The sequence below is a fragment of the Anoplopoma fimbria genome, chromosome 11 (assembly GCF_027596085.1).
Source record: "Anoplopoma fimbria isolate UVic2021 breed Golden Eagle Sablefish chromosome 11, Afim_UVic_2022, whole genome shotgun sequence".
In the NCBI taxonomy this organism is placed as follows: domain Eukaryota; kingdom Metazoa; phylum Chordata; class Actinopteri; order Perciformes; family Anoplopomatidae; genus Anoplopoma; species Anoplopoma fimbria.
Window position 1 is genome coordinate 10,205,360 of NC_072459.1, and position 15,363 is coordinate 10,220,722.

Consider the following 15,363-nt stretch of genomic DNA (forward strand, 5'->3'; position numbering starts at 1 on the left):
TTCAATATTAATCTACAATGTAGAAAAAAATAAAAATAAAAATAAAGAAAAACCATTGAATGAGAAGGTGTAACTTTTGACTGGTACTGTACATAAAAGAAACACAAATAATCCATAATACAATTATTATTATTTTTAATTAATGAATAGTTTTTTTTAATATTTTGTAATTTCTGAAAAGTTTTACTTAAATAAATGATATGTATACATTCTCCACCACTGCTTAGATTAGTACCATTGGTACGATTAGCACAATAAACTACTTAAATATGACTTTTTTCTGTTTTAACATATCAATATTTTAACAATGTATACTTGTAATGCCATATTTAAATAGTTCAGTAAGTCCTTATTTATAGATTCATCTCATTAAAGATCACTTAAAATCTGTGAAGTGAAGCGTTTCTGTAGGTTCGACACCATTGTTTTATTATCATACTTTGACCTTGAATAACCTTATAAATAACTTTAACTTTAAAGACACAGGACTCCGTGTTATGTCTCACTAAATACACGCGCGCGGGACCTGAAGCGAAGCCGGAAGTACACGGAGGTAACTTCTCTTCACATGTGGGCGGGACTTCCGTCGAGGCTTTAAATTTTTGGTCGTCACCGTTTTTTGACGCTGGACTCAACTGTGTGTGTGTGTGTGTGTGTGTGTGGAGAGAAAGTGGGCTCGCGCTGTGCACGGTCACGATTATGTCCAACAGGTAAAAAAAAACTAAAAAACCCCGCAGAACGGTGACTGTCTCCTCTTTGTTCCGGATGTTTATCTTCCTGCAACGCCTCGAGAGCTGACGGCTCGCTCGCGCCGATAAGCCTCATTAGTGAGAATCTCAGATAGTCTCTCCGCCTGCTTTGCGACTTTTACAAACGTCACGTCTCACATGTGTGCTAACTTACACATCCTGATGGTTTGTTTTTATTGAGAGTGATGATGTTTGGTCAAAGAGGCTTAACTGTCCTGTGTGGTTCGCCTGCTCTAACCCTCCCAGGCTCGGTTAACAGAGAGTTGTCATGGCTGAAATCATCGCCGTCCACGCTGCTTTGCCCTCTCCGTCCACCATAAACGTCCCCTTCCCGGTCCAGGAGGACGCCGCCGCTGCTGCCTCCTCCTCCTCCTCCTCCACCTCCGCCGCTGCCCCTCCATCCTCCTCCCTGAGCAGCGATGACTACCTGTTCGTGGAGGCCAGGCACCCCAACACCGTCCTGCAGGGCCTGAACAGCCTGCGGCTCAACAACGCCTTCTGTGATGTGACCCTGTGCTGCGGAGGACAGGAGTTCCCCTGTCACCGCATCGTGCTGGCCTCCTTCAGCTCATACTTCCAGGTAAAACACATCCCCCCCATCTCATCTCATCTCATCTCATCTCATCTCATCTCATCTCATCTCATCTCATCTCATCTCACAGTCCTGGCAGTGACCGGCACACAGGAGGTCCAGATGTTTAAAAAAAGTGAGGACACCTTTGATGAAATTGTGTGTTTTCACTCCCTCTTCTCCTCAGGCCATGTTTTCCACTGACCTGATAGAGTCCAAACAGGAGCGTGTTGCCATCAATGGAGTTGAGCCTCAGATGATTGGCATGCTGGTGAGCTACGCCTACACATCAGAGGTCCAGATCTCTAAAGCAAATGTGCAGGTGAACGTCCCCCATTTTTTTTTTCACTGCCTACCCTTCCTGTAGAGAACATTTGCTGAAACTAGATTAATTGTGTCCAGGCGCTGCTGGCAGCAGCCAATCTGCTGGACGTGATGGCGGTTCGAGAGGCCTGTTGTGGTTTCATGGAGTGTCAGATGGATGAGATGAACTGTGTGGGGATTCACTGCTTTGCTGAAGCCCATTCCTGTAAGGTGCTGGAGAGACACAGCATGGACTACATTCATGAGCACTTCAGCACCGTTTCTCGGCAGGTAAGATGCTGATGGAGACGCATATTATGTAATGAATTGTTTGCTACAGTGGTCAGAGCGCAACGTTAGATGAGCAATATGGAGAACACCTTCTATCAGGGGCGGTATAGGTTAATTGTACATTTTCTGGACAGTTGATTTCAGTTTATAGTTCAAAATAACCAGTTATAATTGTCTGTTTTTGTTTAATATATTTAATTCAGTGATTAGGCAATTAATTGTTTTTTTTCAATCAAAAGAAAATGAATTGTGGTAAAAGTCCTTTATCAAGCAAAGATGCCAAAGCAACTTCTTAAATGTGAAGGATTTGCAGCTTTTCTCTTTATTATCAAAGTGATAATGAATTTCTTTCGGTTTTCAACGTATGGTCAGAGAAAACAAGCAATTTAGTCGTTCTTTTAGGCTTCGGGGAATTGTGGGGGACATTTTTCGGTGTAAAAACAGATTTTTAACAGCTAACAATTATACTTAATATCAGCTAACCAGTATTATAATTGTTAGACCTGAGAAATGCGTGTTGACAGATTCTGTTAAAGTCATATCGCCAAACCCGACTCTATCAACAAATAGAAACAGAGTTCAGTCAATTTCTTTTTGTGGAAAAATTAAAATGACAAAAATCATCAACGCTATTTTCATGTTGACAAAATGCCGCCTTCGCACATGCCGCATGTACCTCACCAGTATGACTGAACCTGCCAGGGTTGTGGGTCTCATGTGTGAAAGGGGCTTAACAAAGATAAGCTACCTGCCTGTCAGCAGTCAAACGGAGGCCGACGGGTGATTAACTCACCGATGGTGCATCTGTTTATAAAGCAGGTTGAGTAAGTTATCATTCACACTTTTTTTTTCTGTCATTGTCTTTATTTTTTTTTCCCACCAGGAGGAGTTCCTGTCTTTGTGTGTGGACAAACTGACAGAAATCCTCGCCAGTGATTTTCTCAATGTGCCTGAAGAGGAGATGGTGTTTGAGGCCGCCATGTCGTGGTTGAATAAATGTTCCTCTCGCAAACAGAGCTTTGAAAAGGTCCGTTCACACAGGAGCTCACTGTACATCTGCTTGCATCCATTTTATAATGCACACGGTTCTCTTATCTCATTTTGATGCACATGCATCTATTGCAGCAGAGTTTTGAGAAGTAGTCTTGTCTTTATTTGGTCCATCGAAGTGCTCAGCAGCTGTTGGTCTTAAAGACATCCATAAATCAGGGATTGCATGCTACCAATGTCAAGAAGTGTAAACGGACACCTCTCTTACCTACCAAGGCTCCTCCCACATCTGTTTTCATTTTTGCCTTCTTTTCTTTCTCTTTGGTAGGTTGCAGGTTTATCTTAACTTCTGATCTTGGTTGAAACTATTTTATTCCATTCTTGTTCCAATTATTTCTTGACATTTTCTGACACGGGATAGAAATCATCAAAGGAGACTGTGATGAAAGTCTTCAATCTGAGCTGTTCTCCTGTCTAGACATTGAAATGGCCTTAAAGTTGTAATGTAGTCTTACTATCTGCAGCCTATTAGTGGTTACAATTTACTTTTTTTTTTAACTCCCAGCAAGATGGCAATAAGTGTATTTGCCAAAGTGTCAATATATAGCTTTTCAAACAACATACTTTTGACTGAGCCCTGTAACCTTCCAACAAGAAATGCTAATCAGATCTCTCTCTTGTCCCTCAAAGGTCCTTGAACACATCCGGCTGCCTCTCATCAGCCCTTACTACCTCCACGATGTGATCGAGTCTCTGGACGTGGTGAAGGAGAACCAGGGGTGCCAGAAGCTCATCTCTGAGGCCAAGGACTACATGCTGCTGAAGGACCGCCGTGGAGAGCTCTACTGCCCCAGAGCGAGGCCCCGCAGGTCCACAGGTGTTTACCTACTCACATGGCATGCGTTTTCATTATGGCTAGAGGCTTCTCCATCTCTGTCAATCTATTTATTAGAAGGTATAAAGGAGGTCTAAGGGACTGAGAGACATACGTTAGTATCTGAGTTTTTATTGACATATTTTGTTCCCTGTCCATATAAAGAGGTACGCATTTTGTTTTTTTATATCTATCTATCTATCTATCTATCTATCTATCTATCTATCTATCTATCTATCTATCTATATCTCTATATATCTCTATCTCACTCACTCACTCGCTCACTCACTCTTTTGACATTTGAATAAGTGAACAAGGGCTGTATTATTAATATTGTGATAGGCACATTTATGCAAATTATGGACCAAACAATTATTCAACAAAAAACAGATGGAAATTAGCTGCATCCCTACACACACACGACTACCTCGTATCCTAGTAGGACAATTTATCCGTCCAAAGCTACTGTCCATGGTCCAAAGGCCCGCGTGCCTCGGCCCACTCCTCTCTGTTCTCCTACCTCTGTTGCCATGACAACAGGGACAGCTGAAGTGATAGTGACAGTTGGCGGGGAGGACGACAAGGTGGTGCTGCGCAGCGTCGAGAGCTTCGATCCTGTGACCAATCAGTGGAAGAACCTCGCCTGCCTGCCCTTCGCTGTGAGCAAACACGGGCTGGTCGTGTCAGGTGAGGAGACATGAGGTTCAATTATATCAAAAACTCATTCATGACGGAGTGGATGATGATCCTCCATATTGTGTCCCCCCTCTCTCTGTAAAATGAGCAACAGCTAAGCTCAGACAGTGCACGTCACAGGTGACATGTTTTCTTTCCATCCTCCTCTCCGTCTCTGCAGACTCCACCCTGTATTTGGCGGGAGGAGAGTTTCCCGACGGCTCAGCCAGCAGGGAGATGTGGCGCTACGACCCCTGCTTCGACTCCTGGATGGAGATGGCTCCCATGAATGTCGCTCGTTCTGAGCTGGGTAAGGCTATGTGCGTCTGACAGCCACTTCTTCTGTCCTGCACAGAAAACTTGCCTCACCACAAAATACCTCATGCGATAACCTATGAGTTCCTCGCTCATTCAAAGGACTCTATTAACTGAAATAAACTGTTGATCTTAACTGTTAATCTTGCAAACACAGCATTTTATGGTTCATGTTTTAGCTGTTTATGTAAAAAGTTGTTGTTGTTGTCGTCAGTGACGTGATTAATCATCCTCGCTCTCAGGCCTGCTGATGCTGGACGGCTTCGTGTACGCAGTGGGAGGGTGGGAGGGACGCTCTCGTCTGGACTCGGTGGAGTGCTACAACCCTCACACCAACTCCTGGCAGTTCACCGAGTCTGTCAAGATGGCCGTCACGAGTCCTGCTGTGGTGGCCCTGGACGGACTGCTCTACGTCACCGGTAGGAAACAAAGGCTACACCCATGCACGTTTTTCACTGGGTCGTTTACAGATTTTGTTTTTCACTCATTACACTCTGTCCCCGCTAGGTGGCGCAGTTCTAGAGGACGGGGACGGCACAGACCTCGCTCAGGTGTACAACCCTAAAACCTCTGTATGGGCAGAGGTCGCCCCCATGCAGATCGCTCGCTCTGGTTCAGCTGCGTGCACGCTCAAGGGAAAGATTTATGTTATAGGTGTGCAACGCACTTTACAGCGCCCAACAACGACAATAACACAGCAAACCACTGTTTATGAAATCAAGTTCAATCTCTCTCATTCGTTCTCCCAGGTGGATGGCATGCCTCGACAGAGAACACCGATAAGGTGGAGTGTTTCAGTCCCAAGACCAATCAGTGGACCATGTGCGCCCCCATGAAAGAGCGACGCTACCGGCCCGGTGCTGCTGTGGTGGACGGAAAGATCTACGTCCTGGGAGGAGAAGAAGGCTGGGACAGGTGAGCGGACGATCTGGGAAACATCTGAAAATATGCTTGTGATCAAAAATGGTCCTATGAGGAACTTATGCAGGAGCCCAAGGACCATTTTAGGAACTGACTGGCTTACCTGTGTATCCTTTCATGCATCCATTCAAACATCAAAGTCATAAATACAAAGAATCATCTTTAAAGTTCGACTAATTTATCTAATCTTCGTGGTGCAATTGCAGTTTAAACGCAAAGAGAAATGTGTAATGGTTGATTTTGGTGGACAGACAACATTTACAGCCTTTCTTCTTTTACATCCAGATATCACGACACTATCGAGAGGTACTGTGACGAGACGGACACGTGGGAGATCGTCGGCGAGATGCCCACCAGTCGCAGCTGGCTCAGCTGTGTGTCTCTCCAGCTGAGGAAGGACATCCACATGAGCAGCTTTCCCGAGACGCCGAATGATATCTGAGCGCTGGTGTCTGAGGAACTCTTTTCGTGGTTAGTCTTTGCACCCTCAGTCGGGGGACGATGCACTACAAAGCTCAGAGCTGTGAAGCTCAACAGCCAACTGAGATGATGCCTGGTTTTGGCACAGCGCTGTGTGAGCTGTTACTGGCGGCGAAGAGTAGTCGGTTTTTAATCGGTGACTGCTTGTGCAGCGAGTCTCACTTGGATCCCGTCTTTTGGTGACGAAGGAAACATCATACATGAATCTAAAGTGACTGATTGACAACTGAGTCAGCAGTCTAGACCCACTCCCTGTATGATGTTTTAAGGTGCTGTTTAAATGTCCGAGCACCTCAAATCTTTGAAGGTTTTCTCAGCCAACAAAGTGTATTTTTGTATCATTATGTGGCGTATTTATTTGGTTGTTACTACCTGTGAGAAAAGACTTAAAGAAATGGTAAACATTTTGCTCTGTGAAAAGATGCTCTATGAGCCAAAAGGACCAACTTGCGGATATTTTCAAAGGTCACCTGTAAAAAAGTTGTCTAAACGTGAGCCGTGTTTTTGTAATTAAACTTTGTAAGTTCCGAATGATTGTCTTAACACCTGTAATATGTTGAGTATATTTTTGTAATGTAATGTGCGTCATGAATTTCGGTGACTTTAAATGGAGTGGATTCTAATAAAGATTTTCAATTCTTAACCGTGAGTGTTTTTTGTTTTTTTATGGCCTTAAAACAACAAACACAGTAGTGACTTAATAAATACAAATACCTTGGTGTAATTAAATGTAATCAAAGAGCCCTGCTTTGTTAATTTGAATTGTTTAAACCTAGAAAGACTAGTTTTTCAACATTGAATATTTATACAGCCAGTGGAAATCTCTCAAAAGGGAAAAAACAAATTGGAAAAATGCTCAGTTTAGACTTAAAGGTTCCCTGTGTGAGTTTTCAGTCCATTGCTAGTGCTGAGCTGGGTTTTTTTTTTTTACTGTTTTTTTCATGCATTTGCACAAGGACACACACCAGAATATTACACTGATCAACATGTGGTGATAAGAGCTGCGATTGCAGGGATGTGACAGTAAAGAAGACTTTACAAGTTAAAATGAATGTAAACAATGCAAGTTTTAAGTGCTTTTTTGAAAATCAGCTTTGCATGATGAAGGAAATGCATTAAACAATTTAGAGAGCTCAAGGGGACACGTGAGTTTTGTTGATAAACTGAATGTAAACATAACTTCTATTTGTTTAAGAAAACTCCTGAGGGAACCTAAATCCAAGTCAATTTTTAATGGCATATTTTGACCTAGAGAAAATGAATATACTAAGTAAAGACAATCGGATACTAAGTAAAAAATTAGCTTTGAAAATTCTAAATTTGACAATTTCATAATTGGGCTCGGTATTCACAGTTGTATTTTGTACACCTCATAAATTTCGTAAAAGTGGTACTTTTGAAATTGACATATTGTGACTTAAAAACTCAGAATTTTGAATAATCTACTGTTTTCTTTTCTTTGCAGTAATGGGTCTCCATAAATCCACCTGAAATAATCAGGAAAATAGCGTTTAATGTCTTTCTATTTTTTGTTTACTGTCAAATCTTTTACAAACCTGTGTTTATAATAGTTATTGTTAACTCTGATGGTCATATCTATGATGGGACCCCACAATTTGCCATCTGTGTTTACCATCTAGACCCGACCAACTTCGAACCTGCCGCAATAGTTTATCTTGAGATCCATATGTCATCTTTGATCGGCTGCAAAGCGCAGTGCATTGTGGGTAAAACGTCAGTCCGCCGCCATATCTGTCTTTCCGTACCGGTTGAAGGAGAGAGTCTGGAGTCATGAGAGGAATCCGGTCTCTGAACCATCTCCCGGTGAGTCTCGTGTGTTTTATCGGTCCCTCTCTGAGCTGTGTGGCCGCCTGGAGCTCCACTCTGCCCGCCGGTGCTTCTCTGTCTGCCTATGAAGCGCAGTTAGCTCCGGTTAGCCTTGCTGGCTAGTTAGCGCGCTAGGTGGCTAGCTGGTATAACAGGAGGTTTAAGTAGCTCGACCCTGAATCGACCACTGGTAACAGAGGTGCGTCTGCCGTAAAACATGTTAAACTGTCGTAAAACATGTTAAACTGCCGTAAAACAGTGTTGGTTCAGCTGGATGCAACCTGAAGGTCATCTCAGACTATCACTACTGTTTTGATGGAGACGCCTGGAGGTGAATGACACACATGAGCATGCATGTGTCAGTGTCACGTTTCTAAAGGTGCACGGGTCATTTTGAGACACCCTCCTCTAACGCACCTCTCTATGACAGGGTGTCACTGTCTGCAGCAGGGTGCAGGCATTAACACATCTGTATTGTATATTATATAATGCATACACGTCATTATTCCCATGGTTTGATTTAACAAAAAAAAAAGCTAAACTTGATCTGATCAAACATAATCTGTTTCATAGATGCTTTTCTTCTTATATCATAAGTGGACCTTTTTTCACACTTTACTGACAAATCAATTATTACTCAATGATGCAAACATAGTTAATACATTTATTGATAATCCAGACAATAGACAGTTTTTGTGTTGGATCACCATCAGTTGTTTTTTTAATATCAAAACCCCTGAACGACACAATGTCTACTTGAGTCACCTTGTATGGTTACATGTTGTGTGTTGATTGTCACTTGGAAAACGTTTTTTTATTTTGTCCTTATCTTTATAACCTTCAGACGCTACAAGGGGTGAATGTGTCAAGTCATTTATAAATAAAAAGCAAGAATAAAAGAAACATAATGGAAATCCAACACGATTTTATGTAGCAAAGCAAACGAATGCTTTCATTTCCTGTTGGTCATCAGGTGACCCCCTCAGATTTATGATTATTTTTAGAAGGAGGTGTAGGGAAGGGAACCACTGATAGAGGAATCGCTCAAGCACTTGTGTACTTGAACAGAGTTAGGTAGCTGACAGCTGCTTTTATGTAACATTAGATGTTATGTTACTCTTCAGGGATCTAACGTGAGCCTGCTTTAGTGGAGCTCTTGCAAGAAAGTACATCCTCTTCAAGTCGACTATTGCACCTGATCCAAATGTTTACACTACTTGAAGCTGCAACACTTTCTCCCAGAAACACTGTTGGGTTAAGTCAAGGTCAGTGGAAGAACTTCAGCACGTTCTTGTTGGTGTTGGTGTTGTTACCAAAGAGGACGCCCTCAGAGGACTAATCGCTTAAAAAGTAAGTTGTCTTAAATCTGGTGTCACTGCCTCCCACAGAAACGTTGCTATGCGGCTGCCAGGAGGAGCGACGCTCTGACTGAACCCCTCGCTGTCCACGCAGCGTCCTCACCTGCACCTCTCCCTCCCCAAAATGTCCAGGTAGGCGCCGCTCTCGTCTCTGCAGCTGTTGCAGTCTACAAGCAAACTAAACATATGTATTTATCTTTACAGTTTTCAGCAACATTTTCTTTTCATTGCTTACTCAGGTGTCAAAACTTCCAAACGGTCTGGTGATCGCATCGCTGGAGAACAACTCCCCTCTGTCCAGCGTTGGTGTGTTTGTGAAAGCCGGTAGTCGCTATGAGACTGTGGAAAATCAGGGCGTCTCTCATGTTCTACGACTGGCAGCCAACCTGGTAAATTTGTGATTTCTCTTAGCTGCTTACTGTGGGGGACATTTGGCTATCATTTTCCCTTTTGCAATGTGAAATGTACTTAATCAAAATGGTATCCTAGCCCACAACCAGTTTTTTAGTTTTTAGATCTTGCTGCAGGGTTTTTGTTGAAACACTTTTTATTGTTTTGTAGACTACTAAGGGGGCATCTGCCTTCAAGATCTGTCGCGGTGTAGAAGCACTGGGGGGCAGCCTGAGGTCAGTGACACACGTACACACTGACAGCCCCTGCATTTCATGCTATAAATGAATACGAGTGTAACCATAGCTTCAACACACCGAACCAACCATGTGTCGTTGTCTGTTTACCTCCAGTGTGACATCATCAAGGGAGACCACCGTCTACACTGCAGACTGCTTGAGAGATCACCTGTAAGTCCTCATGTCAGGTCTGTAATGTTATTTTTACTCCTTGTGTTGATGCCTCAGTATGTGTTAACGTTACTTTATCTGTATGTGTGTGCAGAGATTTATTATTTGAGTTTTTGGTCAACGTGACCGCAGCTCAGGAATTCCGGCCATGGGAGGTGGAAGATCTGACCTCCAGGGTGAAGGTCGACAAGGCTCTGGCTCAGCAGTGTCCTCAGATAGGTCGGTACCAGGACCAGTTCAGCTCCATAACGACCTGCTTGTTCATCATGTCACTGTGGCATCATGTCAGGTTTATTGAGTGATTTTGATCTTTTGAGCCAAAACAAACTTTAGCAAAACATTGGCCTTTTATATACCAAACCGTATTTTAAAATTGTTGTGTGAGGTTTTTTCTTGCTAGCATGTCCGCACACCTTTGTCCAGCCGAATTAGAGCAATATTGGACCTATCTGACAAACGCATGTCTATTATTTACTGGTAATTTCTGGTTTGGCCTCTTAATTTCTGAGGGAACAAAATACATGAGCTAAAAGCTACAGGTAGATGCATAGTGGGCTGTTATTATTAATGTGAACAATAATGCTTAAAGACACAGTAAGAAATGTTCCAGCTTCAAACTGTGTTTTAATTGTTCATTAATGTCTTGTTATATGTGTCAAAAATACAATTTTGAGTATATTTTTTGGAGTTGTAATGAATTGTTTTAACCCTTATCATGGAGAGGTGAAGATAAATATGGCTCACTACTGAAACTAAAGACACTTGACTGTACGGGTCGATGCTTTATGTAATTTGGGGAATTTTCGGTTTTCTTTTCGCAGGTGTAATTGAGAAGTTGCACGAAGCCGCGTACAAAAACGCCCTCTCCAACTCTCTGTACTGCCCAGACTACATGGTCGGTCAGGTCTCCTGTACACAGGTATGGATCTTTGTTAGCAAGACGTATGAATAAACCTAACATAGCGTTTCATCCTTTGTTAGTGCGTACGCAGCTCACGCACACACACACACACACCTCTCCTTTTCCTTATCGTCTTCTTGTAGCTGCAGACATTTGTTGAGGACAATTTCACCACTGGCAGAATGGCTCTTGTAGGACTAGGTGAGTGTCTGCTCTTGCTGTCTTGTCGGACTGCATCGTTTTGTCACCGCTGCTTTCCAAACTCATTAGGTTCTAGTTATCACTGCTCCATTCCTTACCAATGTTTAGCTTTCATTCTGAATTCATAGAAGTCCCATTGATGTTAGTTAACTGTGCTTGTGTGTCCTCTCTCCTCTGAAATGTCATAAGGCCTCTGTCAAAAGAATCAGAGGTACTAATTAAATAAAAAAATAAAAAATTGATTTTCTATTTGTTAAATGTCTTAAGGTTGACTCTACCTGCAATGTTTCATGCAGAGTCAGCATGCCTGAATGACGGCACATCATGCTCCTCTGGATGTTTCTATCCTGGCAATTCGTGTGGTGTGTTTCAGTTCGTGAAGCTGCTCTGTGTTCCACTTCAGGTGTATGTTAATGTCAGTTTGGTTTGATTTTTGCGTCCAGGTGTGAAGCACTCCGTCTTGAAGCAGATGGGTGAGGGGCTCCTGAGCGTCCGCAGTGCGTCTGGTGCGCCTGCTGCTAAGGCTGCGTACCGTGGAGGTAAAACTCTTAACTTCAACAGTGACATCACACCTTTTAAGAACTGATGTCGCGTTATTGTCATGGGCGCTATTATGTATCTGTGTTTTGCTTGTAGGTGAGCTGCGTGTGCAGAGCAATGACGAACTGGTGCACGCACTGATCACCACTGAGGGTGGAGTGACAGGCAGCGCGGAGGCTAATGCCTTCAGCGTGCTGCAAAGGGTCCTGGGAGCTGGGCCGCATGTAAAGAGGGGCTCCAACATCACCAGCAAACTGAGCCAGGGTATCGCCAAAGCTACCACACAGCCCTTTGATGTAAGTTTAAAAAAAAGTTGGAAGGCATTGTTTGTTTTATTGTAGGATGATGTTTTGCATGAGTTATAAATGCAGAGTTTGTCTCCTAATGTCAGATGTCTTTCAGGCCACGGCCTTCAACGCCTCGTACTCTGACTCTGGCTTGTTCGGCGTCTACACCATTGCACAAGCTGGCTCTGCAGGAGAGGTGATTTCTAAATTCACTCCTTTTGAAGACAAATTGATGAATGAACCTACATCTAAAATGTGTTTTCTGTGTCGCCGTCCTCCGTGTAGGTGATCAGAGCTGCCGTTGCTCAAGTGAGAGGTGTGGCTGAGGGAAACGTATCAGAGGCAGACATCACCAGAGCAAAGTGAGTTCACTGAGTGACGTGGGACATGGAAGTGAAGCAGCTGTGTACCATAATTAAAACTACATGATGTTGACTGATCATGTGTGTGTGTGTGTGTTTGACTTCTCTGCGTAGGAACCAGGTGAAATCCGAGTACCTGATGTCCATAGAGAGCTCTGACGGTCTGTTGGAGGAGATCGGAGCTCAGGCTCTGACCACCGCGGCGTACCAGCTCCCTGATGCTGTTCTCCAGGCCATAGATGCTGTCACCCATGACGATGTGGTCACGGTGAGTGTCTCCACAACTGCCTGTCTTGAATCAAGTTCAGTTTGTTCACAACCTGTAAACTACCTGCCTGAGATTAAATCACAGACGCTGAACATATTGGAGCATTTAGCAGCTACAAAACAGATATTTCCCTCAGGAGTAGGTGGAAACCGAAGTGAATGGAATTCCAATCATCACATTGCCACATGAATGCTAATGTTGTTTGATATCTGTTGAATAAATGCTGTAAATAAGCAACTGTTTGCTAGCCTGTTCATGATAACAGCTTCATATGGTGATAATGTGTCAATGTTGTGCTTACAGCAAAACAATTAATTAATTCAGCTTTAAGTTATTTAGATATCTGATGTTTATGAACATGGGAGAAGCTCGCCTTCAGAGTTTTCTTCCAGAAAGGGTTTATTTAAACCCAAACCATGATCTTTTGTTTGGGTGGTGCCTAAATTTAAGGAGATTCCTGGCAGAAAACCCAGAACAAAACTTCTCCCATGTGTGTGTGTTTTACGTAACTTTAAGCCAGTGACTATGCGTGACATCTTGTCAAATGTTACCTAGTGTCCCAGTGATGTACAAACCTCTGTGGTAATGGTGTTAATCTGTATTTGTTGTACAAATTATTTGTGTGCATAAAATAGAGAAATAACTCAGGAGATTAATGCAGAAACATGTAGTTACAGGAATGTTTATAAATAATCTCATTGTGTTTTGTATGTAATGACAGTTTATGGAGTTGTGTGCTGAGTTATAATTCACCACATAAGAACTGACTAAGCAGTAAATTAAAAAGTTTTAACATTTGAAAACACTCTCTCCTTTCTTCACAGGCTGCAAAGTCATTCGTGGATGGCAAGAAGACCATGGCAGCTAGTGGACACCTGGTGAATACACCGTTTGTGGATGAAGTATGAAGATAAAATCTAAGAATGGTTGATTTTTAACTCGGGCATGCTTTGCCTAGCTGCTTCAAAAGGAAAGAGGACCTCAAAGGCACAGCCTCCTAAAGCAATTCATTTGATGTCACTAATCATTTGTGGTCTGTCCTGTAAGCACCAACAGAGAGCCAGGGAATCATAATGCAATGCAATTTTTTTTTTTTGTCAATTTAACTGTATATCTATGTAAATTAAAGACGGTGATAACCGCTGTATGCTGCTTGGATTTGTATATTGGAATGGATCCAGATTCACTAAAGGTTTTCTTTGCTGTATCAAGAGTGTGAGGATCCTCTGGTGGTTTAAAAAGCTGTTCGGGCAGCAGCTATTTTTAGCACTTCAGAGATGTTGTTTCACTCATTAACCAGTAGGGGGACCCAAAAACACAAACATGCATGATTGAAAGTTGCCAATGTCAAACATTTTACTGTTTTTGCTTGTGCAGTTGTGGAATAAGTATTGATGAGTACAATTTACTTTAGTAAAAGAAGCAACCCCAGCTAAATGTATCCAAACAATCAAAATAAAATGCTTTACTCATAACAATGTATTATGCTTTATAAGATTTATAAGAAAGTACAACATTTAGAACTAGTATAAAATGGAAAGAAAAATACCTCAGAGTATTACACACAGTACTTTATTAAGGTGTACCCTTAAAATAACATTAAGCTCATAGCATAAATTAATGTCCATATTCAAGTACTGTGATAGAATAATACAACCATTTTGTTAGCTTATGGTAAAAGTATTTAGGGATGAAAGAAATTATTTTCATTACTGATAAAGCTGTTTTTTTAATTAATTGTGTATAAATAAAATGCAAGATTAAGTGTGAATTATCAGTCATAATTTCTCAGAGACCAAGGTGAAGTATTTGAATTGTTTAATTCAAGATCCATAGTTTTTGCAGTTATACAAACTTCAATTATAGAAGCTGGAACCAGCGATAGTTTGCTTTATAAATGCCTTGACCGTTGAACTGTTTATCAAAATTGTTTGTTTGCCCTTTAAATGCAGCTCTTGCTCAATTAAACACACCTTTATTTAGGAATATGCTTCATGTGAGCACTCTGATGTAAAAGATAATAAGATTTCGTACATACACAGAAATAGACAAAAAAACAAAAACAAGGAGGAAAAGAAATTCCTGCTATGTAAACATATACAAAAGTTTATACAGTACCAGTCAAAAGTTTGGACACACCTTCTCATTCAATGGTTTTTCTTTATTTTTATTTTTATTTTTATCTACATTGTAGATTAATATTGAAGACATCCAAACTATGAAGGAACACATATGGAATTATGTGGTAAACAAACAAATGCTCAACAAACCAGAATATGTTTTCAATTTTTTACATTCTTCAAAGTAGTTGAATGAGAAGGTGTGTCCAAACTTTTGACTGGTACTGTACACAGAAATAGACAAATAAACAAAAACAAGGAGAAACAAATAGCATAAACATTTAACTGCTATGTAAAAATATAAAAACACATACAAAAGTTTATACAGTACCAGTCAAAAGTTTGGACACACCTTCTCATTCAATGGTTTTTCTTTATTTCTTTCTTTCTTTTTTTCTACATTGTAGATTAATATTGAAGACATCCAAACTATGAAGGAACACATATGGAAGTATGTGGTAAACAAACAAATGCTCAACAAACCAGAATATGTTTTCAATTTTTTACATTCTTCAAAGTAGTTGAATGAG

At 41.6% G+C, this 15,363-nt stretch overlaps 2 protein-coding genes across 2 annotated transcripts; both read left to right on the forward strand.

Annotated features, from left to right (window-relative positions):
• Positions 1-535: 535 nt before the first annotated feature.
• Positions 536-6,802, forward strand: si:ch211-256e16.3 (kelch-like protein 20). The gene is made up of 12 exons (XM_054607550.1): positions 536-710; positions 996-1,329; positions 1,508-1,642; positions 1,723-1,914; positions 2,798-2,941; positions 3,595-3,781; positions 4,319-4,465; positions 4,635-4,763; positions 5,011-5,187; positions 5,276-5,422; positions 5,518-5,683; positions 5,975-6,802. The coding sequence occupies exons 2-12, from the start codon at positions 1,018-1,020 to the stop codon at positions 6,129-6,131; spliced, it is 1,893 nt and encodes a 630-aa protein (XP_054463525.1). The 5' UTR covers positions 536-710; positions 996-1,017; the 3' UTR covers positions 6,132-6,802.
• Positions 6,803-7,882: 1,080 nt separating this feature from the next.
• On the forward strand, positions 7,883-14,376 carry LOC129098234 (cytochrome b-c1 complex subunit 2, mitochondrial). The gene is made up of 14 exons (XM_054607220.1): positions 7,883-7,993; positions 9,385-9,486; positions 9,594-9,743; positions 9,916-9,980; positions 10,098-10,154; positions 10,249-10,373; positions 10,976-11,073; positions 11,199-11,256; positions 11,700-11,795; positions 11,893-12,092; positions 12,199-12,279; positions 12,369-12,445; positions 12,560-12,713; positions 13,538-14,376. The coding sequence occupies exons 1-14, from the start codon at positions 7,961-7,963 to the stop codon at positions 13,619-13,621; spliced, it is 1,380 nt and encodes a 459-aa protein (XP_054463195.1). The 5' UTR covers positions 7,883-7,960; the 3' UTR covers positions 13,622-14,376.
• Positions 14,377-15,363: the final 987 nt, after the last annotated feature.